General features: G+C 35.3%; 1 protein-coding gene across 7 annotated transcripts in view; it reads right to left on the bottom strand.

Annotated features, from left to right (window-relative positions):
* The window catches only part of ARHGAP24 (Rho GTPase activating protein 24), a 551,069-nt gene that overhangs the window by 442,708 nt on the left and 88,302 nt on the right, over positions 1–20,059 (bottom strand). For 3 of the 7 annotated variants that reach the window (XM_037830166.1, XM_037830168.1, XM_037830167.1), the window contains one exon: positions 12,442–12,641. In XM_037830166.1, the coding sequence (XP_037686094.1) occupies positions 12,442–12,621 (180 nt within the window). In that variant the 5' untranslated portion in view covers positions 12,622–12,641. Of the gene's footprint in view, positions 1–12,441; positions 12,642–20,059 lie in introns of those variants that run through there. The other 4 variants (XM_037830169.1, XM_037830175.1, XM_037830171.1 and 1 more) reach the window with 4 other exon arrangements.

The following is a 20,059-nucleotide window of genomic DNA, read 5'->3' as shown; positions in this document are numbered from 1 at the left end:
ACAAATACGGAGAAATTAAACATCACACAAATAACCAATGGGTGAAAGAAGAAATCACAGGGGAAACTAGGAAAAATCTTGAGGCGAATGAAAACAAAAACACAACCTACAAAAAGATGTGGGGTGGAGCGCTAACTTCCATCTTCTCCGGCGGCCACCGCCATGGAACTATAACTCCTAACCTTGCTCCTCAAAGTGTAGTTCACCCTGGCTGGCAGCACTGGCATCACTGAAAGCTTGTTAGAAATGCAGAATCTTAGGTCCTACCCTGGACTTCCCGCATCTGACTTTGCATTTGATCAAGATCCCCAGGTTGAGAGCATGGGCTCTGAAATAAAACTTTCTGAGTTCCAATTCTAGCTAGACTTTTCATCACCTTAGATAACCTGCTTAATTTCTCTGTGACTTAACCTATAAAATTAGGAATAACAATTATACTTACCTCATGAGGATTGTTGTGAGGATTAAATGAGATAATACCTGTAAAGTGCTTAGAAAAGTGCCCGGCACACTATTAAAAAAAAAAAAAAAAAAAACTCCAAGTGTTGGAAAGGATGTGGAGAAATAAGAACACTTATTCACTGCTAGTGGGAAAGTAGAATGGCACAGCCAAGGTGGAAGACCTTTTGGCATTTTCTCAAGAAGCTAACTGTAGAACTGCCATATGATCTGGCAATCACACTTCTAGGTATATAATCAGAAGGACTGAAAGCAGGTACTCAAACAGACATTTGCATATCGATGTTCATAGAAGCATTGTATACAATTGCCAAAAAACGGAAACAATCCTGGTATCCATCAGCTGATGAACAGATAAACAAAATGTGGTATATACATATGATGAAATATTATGCCTCTGTAAGAAGAAATGAAGACATGACACAATTGACTACATGGATGAACCTTGAGGACATTATGTTGACTGAAATAAGCCAGACACAAAAGGAAAAATATTGTATGATCTCACTAATATGAACTAAATATAACTAGCAAACTCGTGGTGTTAAAATCTAGAACATAGATCACCAGAAGATAGAATGAGGGCAGAGAATGGAGAGCTGATGCTTAATTTGTGTAGAATATGTAATAAGGTTGATAGCAAATCTTTGGAAATCTACAGAGGTGATGGGAGAATATTATAGTAAGTGTAACCAGTAGCAATGATACGTGGGAACAATTGTGGTTGAAAGGGAAAGTGTAGGGTCATGTATGTCACTAGAGGGAAAGCCAGAATATGAAACATGGGACTGTATAACATAGCGAACCCTTTTCAGGATGAAAATGTTCTAGAATTGATTGTGGTGATACATGCACAACTCTGTGAATATACTAGAAGACAGTGATTGTATGCTTTAAATGGATTATATGGTATGTGAATTTATGTTAATAAAACTGCTTAAAAAACCAAAATGCGTGGAATGCAGCAGGGGCAGAACTGACAGAGAAATTTATAGTTCTAAATGCATATATCAAAAAAAACCTAACATCACAATTAGAGAAACCAGAAATGGAAGAGCAAACTAAATCCAAAGCAAGTAGAAAGAGGGAAATAACAAAGATTAGAGGAGAGAGAAGTGAAATAGAGATTTAAAAAACAACAGAGAAAAAAAGTGCATTCAATGAAAAGATAAATAAAATCAACAAACCTTTAGCTAAACTGACAAAACATAAGAGACAGTTCACAAGTACTAAAGTCAGAAATTATAAGGGGGGTATAACTACCAAAGCCACAGAAATAAAAAGGATTAAAAGAGGAGACCATAATTTTGGAAATTTTGGAAAAATATTATGCTCCAAAATTATATAATCTAGATGAAATGGACAAATTCCTAGAACAGCCAAACTACCTACACAGATGAAAGAAAAAAAAATGATAAACCATGCAACAAAGAAACTCCCAGAACCAGATGACTTCACTAGTGAATTTTACCAAACATTCCAAGTAGAATTAACACCAAACCTTCACCAAAAAAATAAAAAAATAGAAGAGGAGGGAACTCTTCCTAACTCATTCTTTGAGGATAACATTATTCCAATACCAAAGTCAAATAAAGATACCACAACAGAAGAAAACTACTGTCCAATATCTTTTTGAATATGGATGTAAAAGTCCTCACCAAATAACATCTAACCAAATACAATAGTGCATTACAATAATTATACAGCAAGATCAAGTGGGACTTATCCCAGGTATGCAATGGTGGTTCAATATAAGAGAATCAATTAATGTAATACATCACATCAATAGAACAAAGGAAAAACCATGTAATCATCTCAATTGATGCAAAAAAAGCATTTAACAAAAGCCAGCAGCTTTTCTTTATAAAAACATTTAGAAAACGAGGAATAAAAGGAAACTTCTTCAACATAATAAAGAGTATACATGAAAAACCCATAGCTAACATCATACATGGTGAAAGACTGAAAGTTTTCTTTCTAAGACAGGGAATAAGACAAGGATGTCCACTGTCAACATTGTTATTCAACACTATACTGGAAGTTCAAGCCAGAGTGGTTAGGCAAGAAAGAGAAATAAAAGTCATCCAAATTGGAAAGGAGAAGTAAAACTCCCCCTATTTGCAGAAGACATGATCCTGAAAAATCCACAACAGAGCTACTAGAGCTAATAAATCAAATCAGCAAAGTGGCAGAGTATAACAGCATACAAAAATTGGTAGTGTTGCTATACACTTGTAATGAACAATCTGAAGAGAAAATCAGGAAAAAAAATTCCATTTACTATAGCAATGAAAATAATCAAATATCTAGGAAGAAACTTAACCAAGGATTCAAAGGCCTATAATACACGGAAAACTACAAAACATTGCCGAAAGAAATAAAAAAGAACTTAAATAAATGGAAGGACATTCTGTGGTCATGCATTAGAAGACTAAATACTGTTAAGATGACAATTCTACCCAAAATGATTTACAGACTCAATGCAATCCCAATCAGAATTGCGAAGTCTTCTTTGTAAATATGGAAAAAAATAGTCATCGAATTTATATGAAAGGTTACAGATCCCCAAATAGCCAAAACCGACTTGAAAAAGAACAGAGTTGAAAGGACTCAGGGTTCCAAATTTTTAAAATTAATGAAAACAGTGTGGCACTGGCACAAGAACAAAGATATATACCAAGAGAATCAAATGAAGCGTTCAAAAATATATCCTTACATCTATGGCCAACTGAGTTTTAACAGCATGGGTCACAAGTGAAAACATGTTCTCTTCTGCTGAAGTCAGCATCACCAGGAAAAGAAACTTCGTAAATTTCACATTGGCCACTTGTCTATCATTTCTTTCATTGATTAAGAAGATATATATCATAGATCCTGCCCTCTACACTGCTGTGTCCAGTGTATCTGGATGCTCAAAATGTTAGAAATCATGATGATGATGATGATGATGATGATAGCAAAAATAGCTATTTGTTAAGTGCTCTACTTATGGCCAGGTACTGGTAAGTATTCTAGATACATTATTTCACCAAACGCTGATGACTACCCTTTGAGATAAGTATTATCATTACTTACATTTTACAGATGCAAATAAAGAAGTTAGGTGACTTATCTAAGGCATATAGCTAGTAGTAGTGTCTAGGTTTGAACCCAGGCAGTCTGACTCTAGAACCTGGGCACAACTGCTTACCAGGGAAATCCCCAAAATGTACAAAGCTAATTCTAGAGGAAATAAAGATGATGAAACCGTTTGCACACACTGAGATCCCTCTGCCCATTCTGCCACCATCGATATCTATCTTTGTCTGGCACCCCTTATGCCCTCTCCAGCAGCAAGATTTTCTCAGCTCTTTCTCCTAACATCAAAAGTTACCTGAGGAGCATTCCTATAATTCATGCCTATGGGATATCAGATGATAGAAAGTCAAGAGTGTATTTATAGCATAGTTGTTTTTCAATAATTTTTCCAGAGATTATGCCTTAATACAAAACAATTATTCTATTATAGGATCACCAGGCAGAATTGCAGAATTGGGATAGGAGGTCTTTATGGAGAAGTGCGCATTTTGAATTCTTTCCAAATAAGCTACATATTGAATGAACCCCATTTTAAGTGTTTTGCTCTAATCCAACAAATCAAGGGAAAAGGGCACATAAAAGAAAGTGAAATGCAAAGGCCTCAGGATAAAGTCCAGAATCATTAACATAGCTTTCTGGACCCTTCATATACTGGCTCATCTTTACTTCTCCAAATTCATCTCTCTTCACTGCTTGTTTTCTTTCTTAAATTCCTGAAAGCCATAACTAATATCAATTCCCCAACAATTTACTAATGGGTTGTGGCCTGTACATTTTCTTCTGCCAAATATAGCACCTCCAACAGCTGCCCATATCATCCTTCAAATCTCAGGTTTAGTATCAATTTGAGAAACTCTCTCTGAACCTAAAAACGGGGTATGTACCCCTACTATGATCTCCAGTGACTCCCTATATTTTCTTAATTAAAGTACTTTTGGCACTGCACCGTAACTGCAATAACCTATAATACCTACTTGAATTTAACCTTTTCATGGATTCTTGGTATCTATTTAAATCAGCTGTGGCAGAGACTGATCACTTTTTTTCAATATTTATGCTATCCTCTTCTTCCCAGGTAAAGCTAGGCTACATTTCCAGTCTCCTTTGCAGTTAAGTGTGGTTATTATGACTGAGTTCTATAACGGTATGTGAAACGATAAGGGTCAATACCATCCCTGGCTCTTATAATAGTCATATGCAATACTCCACTTTATACCCCCATTCTAGATTATTGGGAAGGAAATGACCCCATGATAAACTTAGAAGCCAAAAGTTAAAATTGCAAAATCACTGCCAGCCTGGGTTTCTAAATAATTGTTTAAAGCAGACCACCCTCACTTTCCTAGAATAATTTTGGACCTCCACTTGAAGGTTTTTTAACTTTTTGGTTTTTTAATCATTCTCTTGGAGGGTGGGGTCTATTTTTTAATAGCATTGGCATTACCATATATCATCTTTTTATTCCCTAGAATCTAGCATCAAGTTTGTAGGCATATTAGAGATCTATAAAAATTAAAATGCTTTGACATAAAAAAAAGAATGAATGAATGAGTAGTTTTATGAATATCTTAAAAAACAAACTTTCTGTCATAAAGTATTATAAAATAGCTGTTCTGGTTTGCTAATGCTGCCGTTACACAAAATACCAGAAATGGATTGGCTTTTATAAAGGGGATTTATTAGGTTACAAATTTACAATTCTAAGGCCATAAAAGTGCCAAAACTAAGGCATCAACTAGAGGATACCTTCATTAAAGAAAGCCCAATGGTGTCCGGAACACCTCTGTCAGCTGGGAAAGCACGTGGCTGGCATCTGCTGGTCCTTTGCTCTTGGGTTGCATTTCAAAATGGCTTTCTCCAAAATGTCTTTGGCCTTCAGTCTCTTAGCTTCTCTCAGCTCTCTGCTTGGTTCTCCTGGAGCATTTCTCTCTAAGCATCTGGGAGTCCTCTCTTAGAGTCTCTGGGGCAAACTCTGGCCTTCATCTCTTAGTTTAGCATCCTCAAATGTCCTTCTGTCCACATCTCCAAGCATCTGGTGTCTGTATGGGCCCCTGAGCTCTCTTAAGGACTCCAGTGAACCAATCAAGACCCACTCCGAATGGGCAGGGTCCACACCTCCATGGAAACAACCCAGTGAGATTTATCACCCACAGTTGGATGAGTCAAATTTCCATGATACAATCAAAAGGTTCCACCAAACAAGATTCTAGAGTCCATAATAGTTTCAAACCTGCACAATAGCTAACATCTTTTTACGCTTACTTCGTATAAGTGCTTTCTAAAACCGTTTACATGGATCACCTCACTGAATCCTCAGAACAACGCTACAAGGTAGGTACTTCTATTATTGCATTATACAGATGAAGAAATTGAAGTTTAGATGTGCTAAACATGTCCCAATATATGATAATTAGTAAGCAGATGAATCAACATTGAACCCAAACAGTTTGACTCAAAAGCCCGTGTCTTTAACTCTGAAATAAATAAATGTCACAGCTACATTGCCGTATAGAGGTAAGCAATAAATGTATTCTCAAAATAATAGCAGGATAATAAAAAATACTTTGCATTAATAGCACATTCTTATCTCTTGATATAATCATTTCTAGAAAGGGCTAAGTAGTCCCTAAAGTTTAAGTTCTAAAAATTTCTGAGTCCTAAAAATCTATGATGAGGCACCACACCATCTTATGTGCCTTTTTAAATACCAAGAGAATCAGATGTTACATAGAAAGTTAGTTTTAGATTTGAGGATGAAATCCAAGTTTCAAGGCATCCAGATGTACTATTTCAAACACTTAATCAAGGCTTTAGCTTCTCTTGGCTTGTATATTTTAACACAGAACAGTAATGGCCTTACAGATTTCCAGATTTCACTAACTCATGCATTTCATTACCTATATAAAAGTAAAAGCTATCTTAAATCAGCAACCAATTCTCACACATTTAGAGGTCAGCCCTCAGGTTATAATTCTCTCAAAATAACTTTGTTCTCTAAGTTCAGAAAATCCATTGTGTTCTAATATGGAGTCATTTTCATCATGTCCAGAAAAAACCTCCCCACACAATTGAATCAATATCTGTTGCAGAAAGTCTAGACTAGATTAATTAGGTTGGTGCCTGTTTGAATTTTAGTCATTTTACTAGGAGTCTCTGACTGGCCTTTTTTTTTTTTTTTATTAAATCATCATTTTATTGAGATATATTCACATACCACGCAGTCATACAAAACAAATTGTACTTTCGATTGTTTACAGTACCATTACATAGTTGTACATTCATCACCTAAATCAATCCCTGACACCTTCATTAGCACACACACAAAAATAACAAGAATAATAATTAGAGTGAAAAAGAGCAATTGAAGTAAAAAAGAACACTGGGTACCTTTGTCTGTCTGTTTCCCTCCTCTACTTTTCTACACATCCATCCATAAACTAGACAAAGTGGTGTTTGGTCCTTATGGCTTTCCCAATCCCATTGTCACCCCTCATAAGCTACATTTTTATACAACTGTCTTCGAGATTCATGGGTTCTGGGTTGTAGTTTGATAGTTTCAGGTATCCACCACCAGCTACCCCAATTCTTTAGAACCTAAAAAGGGTTGTCTAAAGTGTGCATAAGAGTGCCCACCAGAGTGACCTCTCGGCTCCTTTTGGAATCTCTCTGCCACTGAAGCTTATTTCATTTCCTTTCACATCCCCCTTTTGGTCAAGAAGATGTTCTCCGTCCCACGGTGCCAGGTCTACATTCCTCCCTGGGAGTCATATTCCACGTTGCCAGGGAGATTCACTTCCCTGGGTGTCTGACTGGCCTTTAAAAATCAGTGTTCTCCAGTGTCAAATTCTAACACCAAGGATATATCAAAGCATTCACTATAGGCATACTTGAGATATAGCTATTATTTAACAATATACTTCATTATAGAAGTAAAACAGATGGACCAAAAAATACTAGAAATTTATCACTGGATTTAAACACAATTGCCTTATTTTTAGGATAACTATAATATTCATAATTTAGCTTTGACTTAGCCACTTTCCCAAGTCACAATAACTACAATTAAAGCCATAGTCATTTGTCATGACTATCAATGAAAGATGGCTGAATAGATATTGTTACCAACTCAGTTCAAATTTGTTTTAAAATCTTTAATAGCTGTCCAAAATCCTAGGGTTGGGCAGTATAGCAGGAGAAGAACTTTTTGATAGGTTCTTTTGTACAATAAGATTTTTAAATTTTGCTTCTGTATTTAAGCATGAATTTCCTTTGAAGATAAAAATAAAAATAGAAAAAAAACCCATTACCTAAAACATGGAAAAATGCATTACTGTAAAATGTTTAGAGTAGAAGCTCATGAGTGACAGAAATTAAGGACGTATCTAAGTATTTTCCAAAACTGACTAAAAACATCAGTTTTCTGTGTTTTTTTTTTTCTTTTCAGAAATAACCAAAATCAACTTTATTTTAAAATCTGTTCTGAATAAAACTTATATCTGTATAAGTGTAAAACACTTGTAGAAAATGGTTTCTGGAGGAAGCTTTGGACCTAGATAAACTAGTTTCTTTCATTATTAAAATTACAAGATAGTAAGGATTTTGGTTTGATATGTTTTAAATAAGAGATAATTATATTTTGCCTTACACCTCTAATTTCTTGCCAGGGAACCTTAGCTAAGGACTGGAAAGTCATTGTTTACAAATCAGGTACTGTCCCAGGAGAAAGGAAAACCTAGAGGCATTTTTTGTTCAAAAAGAGAATACATAAGAATGGCAGTGAAACTTCCTAAATTCTCAAACTTGTACAGGTTGAGGAATATTTAGAGGGCAAGAAGCACTTTGAATAAGAACATGAAACACAAACATTAAGTTCAAATAATCGAGTATATAATGTACTAAGTTAGATATATTAGGTTCTAGTAGAGATAAAAATTCAAAGAAAACATTTGGAAGAAAAACGTAATTGAGAATATTATATTCATAAATTTAGGTTTTCAACATATCAGGAACCAGCACCTTTATTCCTTTATAACAGATGAAAGCAGTTGAGCAGCTTGAGTATCATGGGTGTTCCAGAAATAGCTTCCACTGCCGACTGGAGAATCCACATACAAATCCCTTTAGATTGTGGCCCCACCTATTTCTAACTGTATCTTGCCACTTTGCCACCCTCACAATATGGAGCTACCTATAATAGATGCCTATTTTACAATTCCATGCCCCTTCCTCTGCTCTGAATTCCTTTACCTGATTCATTTACCTGGAAAACTCCCACCAACCTTCTGAACCCTAAGGATCCCTCCACCTCTTACTTTGTGCAGCCTTCCCTGACCCCTCACTCCTTTGTACTAAGTGTAACTATGAGTATCAGAGCATTCATGGCTTGCATGGTACCCTGCTGCAATTATATTTTTCCTTATATGTTTCCCCCAATAGACAGTTTATTTTTTTTGTAACAAGGATAATGATGGAGTCTAACTCTATTGAGCTGAGAAGAATCTCTGTGAGTTTTACAAGAAAAAAAAAATTGATAACTTTTATACTAGGACAAGAGGGACACAAATTTCAATGATTTTGATGCATTCATTTTAGAAGTGCCTTACTCAGTTTATCCACTGTCTTTCTTCCTTGTTTGGAAGTCAAAAAGAAAGGGAAAAAAAAAAGTTTATTGAACATTTCTAACTGGTTGAGAATGGTTAAAAGAGCAAATTTTTGCATTACATTAGTGTCATTTCTTCCAGTAGAACTGAAGTAGTCCTCAACAAAATATATGAAGATCAAGGACATTCTTATACTAGAAGCACTGAGGTTGAATACAGACTGCCAAGAAGTAGTTCTAACCACAAGCAAGCCTAAAGAACAGTTGAGGATTAGTGAGAGGGCAGAATGGAAAAGCTGAAAGAACACTGGACTGGGGGAAAGGAAAGCTAATTTCTAATTCCTCATCTGCCATGCATTACCCATATCCCTTTGGCTGATTATACAGATATTTACACAAATGCATGCATACATGCATAAACACAAACACACATATTATTCATCTATACAGTGAAGGGTTTTAAGATAACTAATTTTTTTCCAGTTTTAACATTTTTCAAGATGCTCAATTTTTCTTCATTCGGGTGTTTAGTTCTTTAAATGCTATTCTATAATATACCACTACAGAGTTGATCTAATGTGGTTTACATTTCATTGTTTTAATACAGAATTATAATTTTGATATATGGAGTTGAGAAGTGTGGATACTGCTCAGAGTACCTGGTTTTGGCCCTGGTACAACTTGGCTATAGATAACTTTCATTGGTATGCCCACTCACTCATTAAAAAATATGCTTTCCACACTTACAATGTGCCAAGCATCTACCCTCACTTAAAAATCTAAAGTTGGGAATTAGTCAGTTCATGGGAGAATACATGGTTCTTTAAAATTACTAACTGCTCTATGACATAGAAATTTCCCGTGTTTAATCTTGATTTTGTAAGCACCTGTTTAAGCTTCAGTGTAAAAGAGTAAAATTTAAAAGCACAATGTCAAAATTCCTATTTTGTCATGAAACATGACCCAAAAAGCAAACAAATAAAAAAGCATAATTCATAGTTTTTTCCCCCAACTTTTTGCTGCCTTATGAATAGCAAAGCTTTAATAAACAATATGTGAAAAGAACAATGAAGAAACCTTTGTTTTGGAGAGGTAGAGATCTGTTTGATTTGTATATAAATTAGTACTTTGTCAGTGCAACATTGTTTTAGTAATTTTAATTACTATAATTCTATAAATATTAGTAACATTTATATTAAATATTCTAGAAAATACTAGGATTTTTATTTTGAAGCATATGTTCATTTGAATTATCAACAGTTTTTGCATACTCTTGTTTATATTTCCAATACTTTATTTAAAAAATAGTACTGAGTATTATCTATGACTGTGTGAACCTTCTAAGAAGTAAACAGCATAGAGCAGCAGACAAAGGCAGTATGATAATAACCTCTTTGAACAGTTTAGGGGCAGATTTCCTCAAACTAGGTTTCATTGCATATTCCATCAGCAAGTTCTCAAAAAACACTGAGCTCAGGCTTGATCTTTTGCATCCTACCATCACCACGAGAAGATACACGGAACTCAACAAAGAGTCACAACATTTATTTGGTTGGCATTTAATTCTCCACTCACTTGTCTCCTGAACCCTCTGATTCCCTAATTCCCTTTTAGGGCCCTGAATCATGATTTATTCTTTAATGAATTTGTACCATTCTGGTTAACAACACAGCTCACACCTAACAAGCAAGAATAAGCATCCATGAGGTGAAATATTGAAATTTACTCATATCTCTTCTATTTTATTTAATGTGTTCCTTCATATCAAAGTCCCTGGTTTAGATCCTCCAACTACCACCCCTATGTTCTACCTCTTTTTCACATTAATATAATTGCTATCTCTGAGTTTGGTAAAAATGATATTATGTCCAAGATAATACCTTAATCTGAATATCATATAGCATAAAACAAGGTACAATGAGAAAATAACCCTAATGTGTGAGAGAAGAAACAAGATTCCATGGCTTTTCCCCTGATCTCTCTATGATGTTGTTTGTGTCACTTCATATCTCTAAACCACAACTACTTTCATGATAATCCCCATATTCCTCACTGATTTGCTAGCACAAATGAAATAACAGATACAGAAATGCACCATTAACTATTATTAGTGATACTAATATGGGATATTCTTATGTTATTTGTGAGTCAAATAAACGCAGACCTACCTAGAGGCAAATCATGGCTCCACTATCTGTTTTTAACTTTTTGTAATCTGTATAACATGCTAAACCTTGGTTTCTTCATTAACAAATAGAGATAAAAGTAACTAACTCATAGGATCATTTTAAGCATTTTGTAAGAAAACATAGGTAAAATTTTAGACTGATGTCAGACTCTGGACTCCTCAAAAAATAGTGGCACTTTCAAAAAATGAGAGGGGTTTGTAGCACGCATTTTTGTTGCCATTGTTATGTGATTCAATTAGAGGAATTATAATGCCTTAGGGATATAAAGTACTAAAGCAGGGCCCTGATCCAAATTCCTAATTAGGTTCTTGAATTTAACACAGGAAGAAATAGCCTCGAGAACATACTGTTAGGGATGTTCATGTAAACTAATTCAGAATGTTTCTTCTGTATTTTTAAAACCTGTATATATATATAGATGAAGGAAAAGCACAGAGGTGATGGATGTCTCTGTTCACCTTCTCATTTCATCAATTGGTAAGCAAGGATCACAGATGAGAGTGCTTGTTGGCGCTACAGAAAGAGAGGGAGTGATTTTTCCCCTCTTTTATTGCTGTCTAGAGATTTGTGTCTGAGAAAATGATAAATAAATAAGCAAATAAAAGACCATTAAGAAACCACAAAGAAACATAGAACCTATTCCCAGAAGTACAACTGTGCATCCTGGTTGAATGTATCAATGTTGTACATTTTAGCACCTCATCTACATCTTATGTGAATTAAGGTGGAGAGAAGCCTGAAAGTTGCATGTATGGTCTTCTTTCAAATTTGTGTTTTCAACCTATTTCTGAGAAAGCAAAAGATGTTTTGGCTACAATATATGTCTTCTAGCAGATGTCCATTAAAATTTTCTCATGATGTAAGTTTGTCTGAAGGACTCCAACATTCTGTTCCAGTTTAGTAAAAATTAAAATTAATATTAGACAGGTATAATTTGTCTCTTGGCTTCAATTAGCAAGTTCATCAACTCTGATCCAAAGCAAACAATGGGAAAAAGGACAAAAGATGCCAATGAACTGAATGAAATCAGGGAGATGAGTAAGGCCTCAGTCTCCAATGGTTTCTAGCAAATGCCTCTACTTCATGGATTGCTTTTTATTATTTTCTTCTACTTACCAAGGGCTTGGTTTCATCTTCATCTTTGAAATAATAGAGCTGATCTCCCTTGAGCACAAACCAGCGGGTATGCCAAGTCTTGACAAAGCCTCCTTGCTTTCTCAGCCACCCACACTTTATTGCACTGTGTCGCGCTTGGCCTTGCTGGGGGTTCTCAGTAGAGTCGTTGGTCTCCTCCATTATCTAGCTGATGGACTTTCCTATTTCGCAAACAAAAAGAAAGGCAAAGAATAAGGTGCTCTGCTGTATTCAATTCCCTCACACCACACCCATCCTTAAATAAAAGGGGAGGGGATAAACTCTGTATATGAACTCACTTGCAAAATTTCTAGAAGCAAGCCACAAACCTGACAATATGCCCAGAGGAATGTTGAAGAGGTATGCTTTTGTTTTCCTGCCTTAAGTGAGCTGGTTGATGATAACCCTTTTTCCTAAGTAGAACTAAAGAAATGGGAAAGTTCTAGAGGCAATATGTTAAGAAATAATTTTTGAAAACAAAGGAAACCAACCAACGAAACATTAATTTTCATTGGTAAAGGGCCTCTGCCTTTGTGCACTGATTTGGACCCATCTGTGTAAGCCTATGATTAGCTAAGGAAACACCAGCCTGACACATGTTATAGATTAAAGGGACTATTTTAAAAACCTCAATGGAAGACATTTGTTTTACATATGTGAAAATTTCTCAAGATACAACTGCTCCCCTAAACTATCCCTTTGAGAGTTTCTTTGGCTACTCAGGAATTAGTGAGGCTTAAAACGTTTGTGGGGAAAATATCCTACTTGGCAAGTCAAGTTTCCTTCTCCCTACATTCACCCTCAAACTTCATGAGTGAGTGGTGCTCTCCAGTCAATGACATGATGAAAAATAGTTTAAGGTTATGTGTGATGGAGTACAAGGCCATAGGCACTGCACAGCAAGAAAGTGAGTTCTTCATAGGGACAATATTAATCAGCAGAAGACCAGAGAGGGTGGGCTCTCTGGGAAAGTCAGTGACAAGTGCTTAAGAGTTAAAAGATTTTCCTGTCCTAAACGCTTTCTCCAAATTCTTGCTAATGTTTACTTCTAAGCGCTTATTCAGGAAGTGAGAAGCCTGCTCTCACATATGTGTCTTTGAGGAGTACAAGTATAAGGATATAGACTAATTAATAAAACATGGAATATTTCGGTTCAGGCACATTCATGCACAGAGCCACTATTTTATGAAGACAAATGTCTTTCTTTCTAGTTTTTATTTTCACCACTAATTTTTCAAATAGTTTATATTTACACAACCCTAGTTACAAACTCCACGAAGTTACAATTGTCAGCCCTTGGCTATTTATGCTTCTTCCTTGAAGGTGCAGGGTCAAACCTTCCATTATGGACCTCTTGTTTTTTTTAATTTAGTCCTGTCAATTCAGTTGCAGGGATGAAGGAGAAACTTTGGTTGTAATTATATCTTATTTTGATAATTTTTTAATAATTTCAACCATATTTTCAGGAGTTTTGCCTTTTCCATTGACACACATTCCAATCTGTTTCCATTGAGGTTTTTATCTTCATCTCTTAAAACTGCTTTTAATCTTCAAATAGTTAACTTCACTACCATCTTTCTCATTCAGTATGCACTTTTTCCCCTTTTTTGTGCTGAAACACCTATCAAATTAATAGGCCATCATCTCTACAAAATGTCCTAAAATTTCCTTTGCTGTCTGCGGTATTCCCACAACAGTAACTGCATACTGCAGGAGACTCATGTGTGTGCATACTGGATCATGCCTGATGCATGGAGATTGTCATGCCCTTGAGGCAAGAATTTTCATCTCATTTCTTTTGCAGTACATAATGTCGTGTAAACAGCCAAGTAAATCCCACTCTAAAAGAACAATACATGGTATAATATAATTTAGATTATAAGCATACTTATTTAGACCAACCTAAGTAATCTTTTTTGTCTCTTTGTATTTAAATTGTTCAAATCAACACAACTTACTATTTCATTACCACTTATTTATTATTTGACCAAGTATCCTAACTTATAAAGTTAAATAGGACCTTAAAACAAGCATACCAACACTCACACACACAAATAAAGAATGCATTGCACTATTGCACACTTTTTTTGGGGGGAGGGGGGAGGGACTTCTTTTTCTTTCCTAATTCTTTGTATTAAATATGAAATTAAAAAAAAAAGACTCTCTAAAATATTTGGAAGTAAATAGCAACCTACACCAATAATATAAAAAACACAAGTGGCCCATTCTCCTTTTGTCTACCATCAATGCCTTAGTAAACCCATATGCATGGAAGAACATAATTCATGCTTCTTCTTGCATTTGTTATTTATAAGTCTGGCTACCAACCACAGCCTTGCTCACTGAACTCCTGACTATAAAACTTCTATTTTCATGACTTCAGAATGTATCACAAAGTAAGTGTTTGAATAATACTAATTAATAGCAATTAATTAAAACAGAAATGAGAACAGATTGTATCATATCCCTAAGGGAAAATGAAGTGGCAATTACTACTGGATGATCAGAGTTAAGTTTTACTAAAACAACCATGATTTTTATAGAGTATCCTTGTTATTTCTGGAGAAAGTAAATGTCTCAAATTCTACTCTATGTCTTTAAAATGAAGATGCTGGAATGGATTGTTTCTAATTATCATCCCCTCTAGTACTCTAAAATCTACAATTTCTAATTCCATAAGCATAGGGAAACAGTTATACTCAATGATTAGTACAATGTCCAGCATCTGGTGCAGTTCAACAAATGTTTGATGAATTAATCAATTTTGCAGTAAGTTTGGTGCTAGGTATCTAAAAGCGAACATCATTTCCTCCTGAAGCCTGATCCACCCTGAAACCTTTTTAAATTTTTATTCTAGTAACAGATATACAACCTAAAATTTCCCCCCTTTAACCACATTCACATGTATAATTCAGTGCTGCTAATTACATTCACAATGTGTGCTACCATTACCACCATCTATTACCAAAAGTTTACAATCAACCCACATAGAAAATCTGTACAACTCAAACACTAACGCTCTATTACCTATCCCCAAATGGTCCCTGGTAACCTATACTCTAGATTCTGACTCTATGATTCTGCTTATTCTAATTATTTCTTATCAGTGAGAGCATACAATATTTGCCCTTTTGTGTCAGGCTTATTTTACTCAACATGATGACTTTCAAGGTTCATTCATGTTGTTGCATGTATCAGAACTTCATTCATTTTTATGACTGAATAATATTCCATTCTATGTGTATACAACATTTTATTTAACCATTCATCAGTTGATGGACACTTGGGTTCCTTCCACCTTTTGGCAACAGAGAATAACGCTGCTATGAACATCGCTGTGCAAATATTTGTTCGACTCCCTGCTTTTAGTTCTGTTGGGTATACACCTATTAGTGGGATTGCCAGGTCATATGATATTTCTGTACCTAACTTTCTGAGGAACTGCCAAACTGTTTTCCACAGTAGCTGCACCATTTTACATTCCCACCAGCAATGAACGAGTGCTCCTATTTCTCTACTTCCTCTCTAACACTTGTAATTTTCTGTGTTTTTAAAAAATAATATCCATTCTAGTCAGTGTGAAATGGTATCTCATTGTGGTTTTAATTTGCATTTCCATAATAGCTAATGATGTTCAGCATATTTCTGTGCTTTTTGGCCATTTGCATAACCTCTTTGGTGAAATGTCTATTCAAGTCTTTTGCCCATTTTAAAATTGGATTGTCTTATTATTGTTGTCATAAGATTTCATTATATATTCTGGATATTAAACTCCTATCAGATACGTGATTTCCAAATATTTTCTCCCATTGAGTAAGTTTTCTTTTCAATTTCATAATAAAGTCTTTTGATGCACAAAAGCTTTTATTTTGATGAGGTCTCATTTACCTGCTTTTTCTTTTGTTGCTTGCACTTCGGGTGTAAAATTTAAGAAACCGTTGCCTAAAACAAGATCCTGAAGATGCATCGCTAGATTTTCTTCTAGGAGTTTTATAGTTCTGCTTCTTATATTTAGGTCTTACTCTGTTTTTAGTTAACTTTGTATGTGGTATGAGATATGGGACACTTTTTTTTATGCATATGGATATCTAGTTTTCTTAGCACCATTTGTTGAAGACTCTATTCTATTCCAATTGTGTAGACTTGGCAGCCTTGTCAAAAATCAATTGGCCATAGATGTGAGGGATTGTTTCTGAACTCTCAATTCAATGCTATTGGTCTACATATCTATCCCGTGCCAGCGTCATGTGATTTTGACCACAGTAGCTTTGCAAAAAGTTTTAAAGTCAGAAAATGTGAGTCCTCCAAGTTTGTTCTTCTTTTGCAAGATGGTTTTGACTATTTGGGGCCCCTTATGCTTCCAGATAAATTTAATGATTGGCTTTTCCATTTCTGCAAAGAAGGCTGTTAGAATTTTAATTGGGATTGTATGGAATCTGTAAATCTGTAGTTTTCCTTGTAAAAGTCCTTTACATCCTTGGTTAAACTTATTTCTAAATATTTGATTCTTTTAGCTGCTATGTTAAGTGGAATTTTTTCTTGATTTCCTCTTCAAATTGCTAACTACTAGTGTATACAAACACATGTTAATAGAATGAGTTAGGTAGTATTCCTTCCTCCTCAATGTTTTGGAAGGGTTTGAACAGGATTGGTGCTAATTCCTCTTGTAACATTCACAGCACAGTGAATCCTATTGTAAACAATGTACTATAGTTAACAGTACAATTACAGTTAATAACACAATTACAAACATTTGTTCTTTCATGAATAATAACAAATATACCACATTAATGCAAGGTATTAACAGTAGGGTGGTATATGGGAAATCTGTATTTTGTGCATGACTTTTCTGTAAACCAAGAATTTCTCAAATAAAAAAAATTAAACCAGAAAATGATCTTTATGCCTGGCTCTCCTTCACATTGACTATCAGATCCATCAGTAAATCCAGAAGACTACACCTCTGAAAATATTTCAGACTGGTCCACTGGGCTCCTTCTCCACTGGTACCCTATAATCCAGGCCACCATTATCTTTTGACCAGATGATTCTAATAATCTTCCAACAGGCCTCACTGTTTCCATTTTTAACTACATATACAAATCCTCAGGATCATGCTCTCACATATTTCACTCTCCACAGAGCAGCCAAAGTAAACTTTAAACCACATAATGATTCTCTATACTTAAAAACTTTATTGATTCCCCATCATACTTATTTCCCAATCCAGATGTCTTGCATGGCCTGTAAGGCTCTGAATCATCTAGCATCTGTCAACCTCTCTATCTTAATCTCATACGACTCCCCTCCCATCACTCTTCCCCACCTGCCCACCACACAAACACATGCGAATACTCTGATGCAAGCAACCACACCAGCCACTTTCGGTGCTGGAAATACCAAGTACCCCAGATCCTTTATGCCTGGAGCCTTGATACTTGCTGATCTCTCGGCCTAGACTGCACTCTCTGCATGGTGGATCCCTTCTCATCCTTTAAGTCTGAGCTCAAAACTTACCTACTCCAACAAGCCTCCATAATTGCCCCGTGAAGTAGTTCCCATCCTGTTATTCTCCTTACTGAACTTGTCCTCTGTCTCCAGACACTTCTCTAACTTTCTGTTTCTTTAGCTATTTTTTTCTCTCATCTCTCCAGGAAAAGTAAGCTTCATGAAGTCAAGGACATGGTTTCCCTCACTTCAGTGCACTTAGTACATTTAATAGTGCTTTGTTGGTACTCAGTAAACATTCGTTGAATCAACGAATGAATCTATGTAATAACCACAATAAGATCCCTACAAAAAATATTGTGGAAGATTCTTTATAAGTGCACTTCATAAGTGCCTTAAAGAACATTGGGTACGCTAAGAACTTGATTTTTTTCTTTGAAATATAAAACTGAAATTGGGATGAAGGTTGTTCTTAAACACAGTGCCAATATCACCAAACTCAAATGAGCTTGAAACTGCCCTTTGTGAAGAAAAGTATAATTCAAATTTTACACTTTTTAGCCTTGGTGGGAAATATATGTATCCAATTGTGGTTCAGCACTAAGAAAAGCACATTTTACTCACTCAAATTCTCAGAGAATGATTTAACTGAATCTCTATTGGGAAAGTATTTTCATTGTGGTCAGGCCATGGCAGCTGGGAGGTATATGAGATTACAAAATAACTATCAACTTAACCTCTTAGAAAAGCAACATAGCAATGACAGCATAGCAATAACATCAGTAAATACATATTACTGAACTAATACTAAAATTAAACTAAAACTAAAACAGAATTGGGAAGTTAAAGTGTCTTTATATCAATATAAGGAAAAAGTCTTAATTATGGCTACTACACCATGCCTGAACTTAAAAAGGCCCTATCATTTGATGGGCTCATAGCTTTGAATTGCTTTCCAGAGCTAGAAACTGGTTTGGGCTTCTACTCAGATGGTGCTTTTTGTAACCATATGAGCTAGGAATACTACAATATTACTTAGTGCAATCAGAGATGAAGTTTAGGTTCCAAAAAGAATTTTCAAAAAGCCAAACAGCCATCTGCATAGGTATTTATATTTACAACTTCATTTCAACCAAGAATACATAAGAATATATAAGCAAGCATATAAATAAAAATTTATATAAATAGATTGCCACATGCAATGGAGTTGCAATATATTTGAGTCTAATTTACATAGATTCAACTATCCATGTTCAACAAACACAAGAGAGTGAGATGGAGAGTGAGAGCTAGAAAGAAAGAGTAGAGGAAGACAGAAAGAAAGACTTAAATAGTACAAGCAATTCCTCCACCATCCCTCCATTCCATTAAATGAACATATGCTCCCACAGCAAGTGTGAGGGGGAAGAAATGAATCTGCATTCCTTCAGTCATTGTCAGCTCCCATGGCCTCTGATGGTGTGAATGTCTTGCTGTGCAGAATGTGCTTGCAGATCTCAGAGTACACATGATTTCACACCACATAGTCCCTCAACACAAACAAAACAACTCCAGTTGTTCAGTCAAAGAAAAGGGATATGTTCTATTCCTGGGGGTGATGACTGGCATGGTTGGTAAAGTACTGCAAATTCTGAGAGATTTATGGTCTTTCAAGAGCAATTGTGATCACACATAATTGTCACTTTTTTTGCTGACATTAGAACTTAACTTCTTTGTAAGGTGTGATTCCATTGTACACAGTATATAACTACAGATAGAAAATGTTTATCTGAATTTTACTCTTTCATATTAAAAAAATACTACTTTGTTTTGTAGTTATTGCTAACATGCTGGTTTGTCAAACAGCAAGACATTTTATTGAGCTGTATGTCTAAATTCTAGAATACAGCCTTTCTATAAGTAATGGTTCACATGAAAAAACCCAAAAACTTGCACAACAAATTAGAGCATGTGTGTGCATATGTCCCATTCTCAGTACCAAAATCTGTATTAGTCAGGACTCCCCATGGAAATAGATAGATAAATACATAGATAGATAGATAGATAGATAGATAGATAGATAGATAGATAGACAGACATATGTATAAACTTATATATATTCAAAACTATATGTATATGTGTGTGTGTGTATATATATGTATTATGAGATTTA

The sequence above is a fragment of the Choloepus didactylus genome, chromosome 3 (assembly GCF_015220235.1).
Source record: "Choloepus didactylus isolate mChoDid1 chromosome 3, mChoDid1.pri, whole genome shotgun sequence".
Taxonomy (NCBI): domain Eukaryota; kingdom Metazoa; phylum Chordata; class Mammalia; order Pilosa; family Megalonychidae; genus Choloepus; species Choloepus didactylus.
This window is presented reverse-complemented; position numbering and strand designations above follow the sequence as displayed.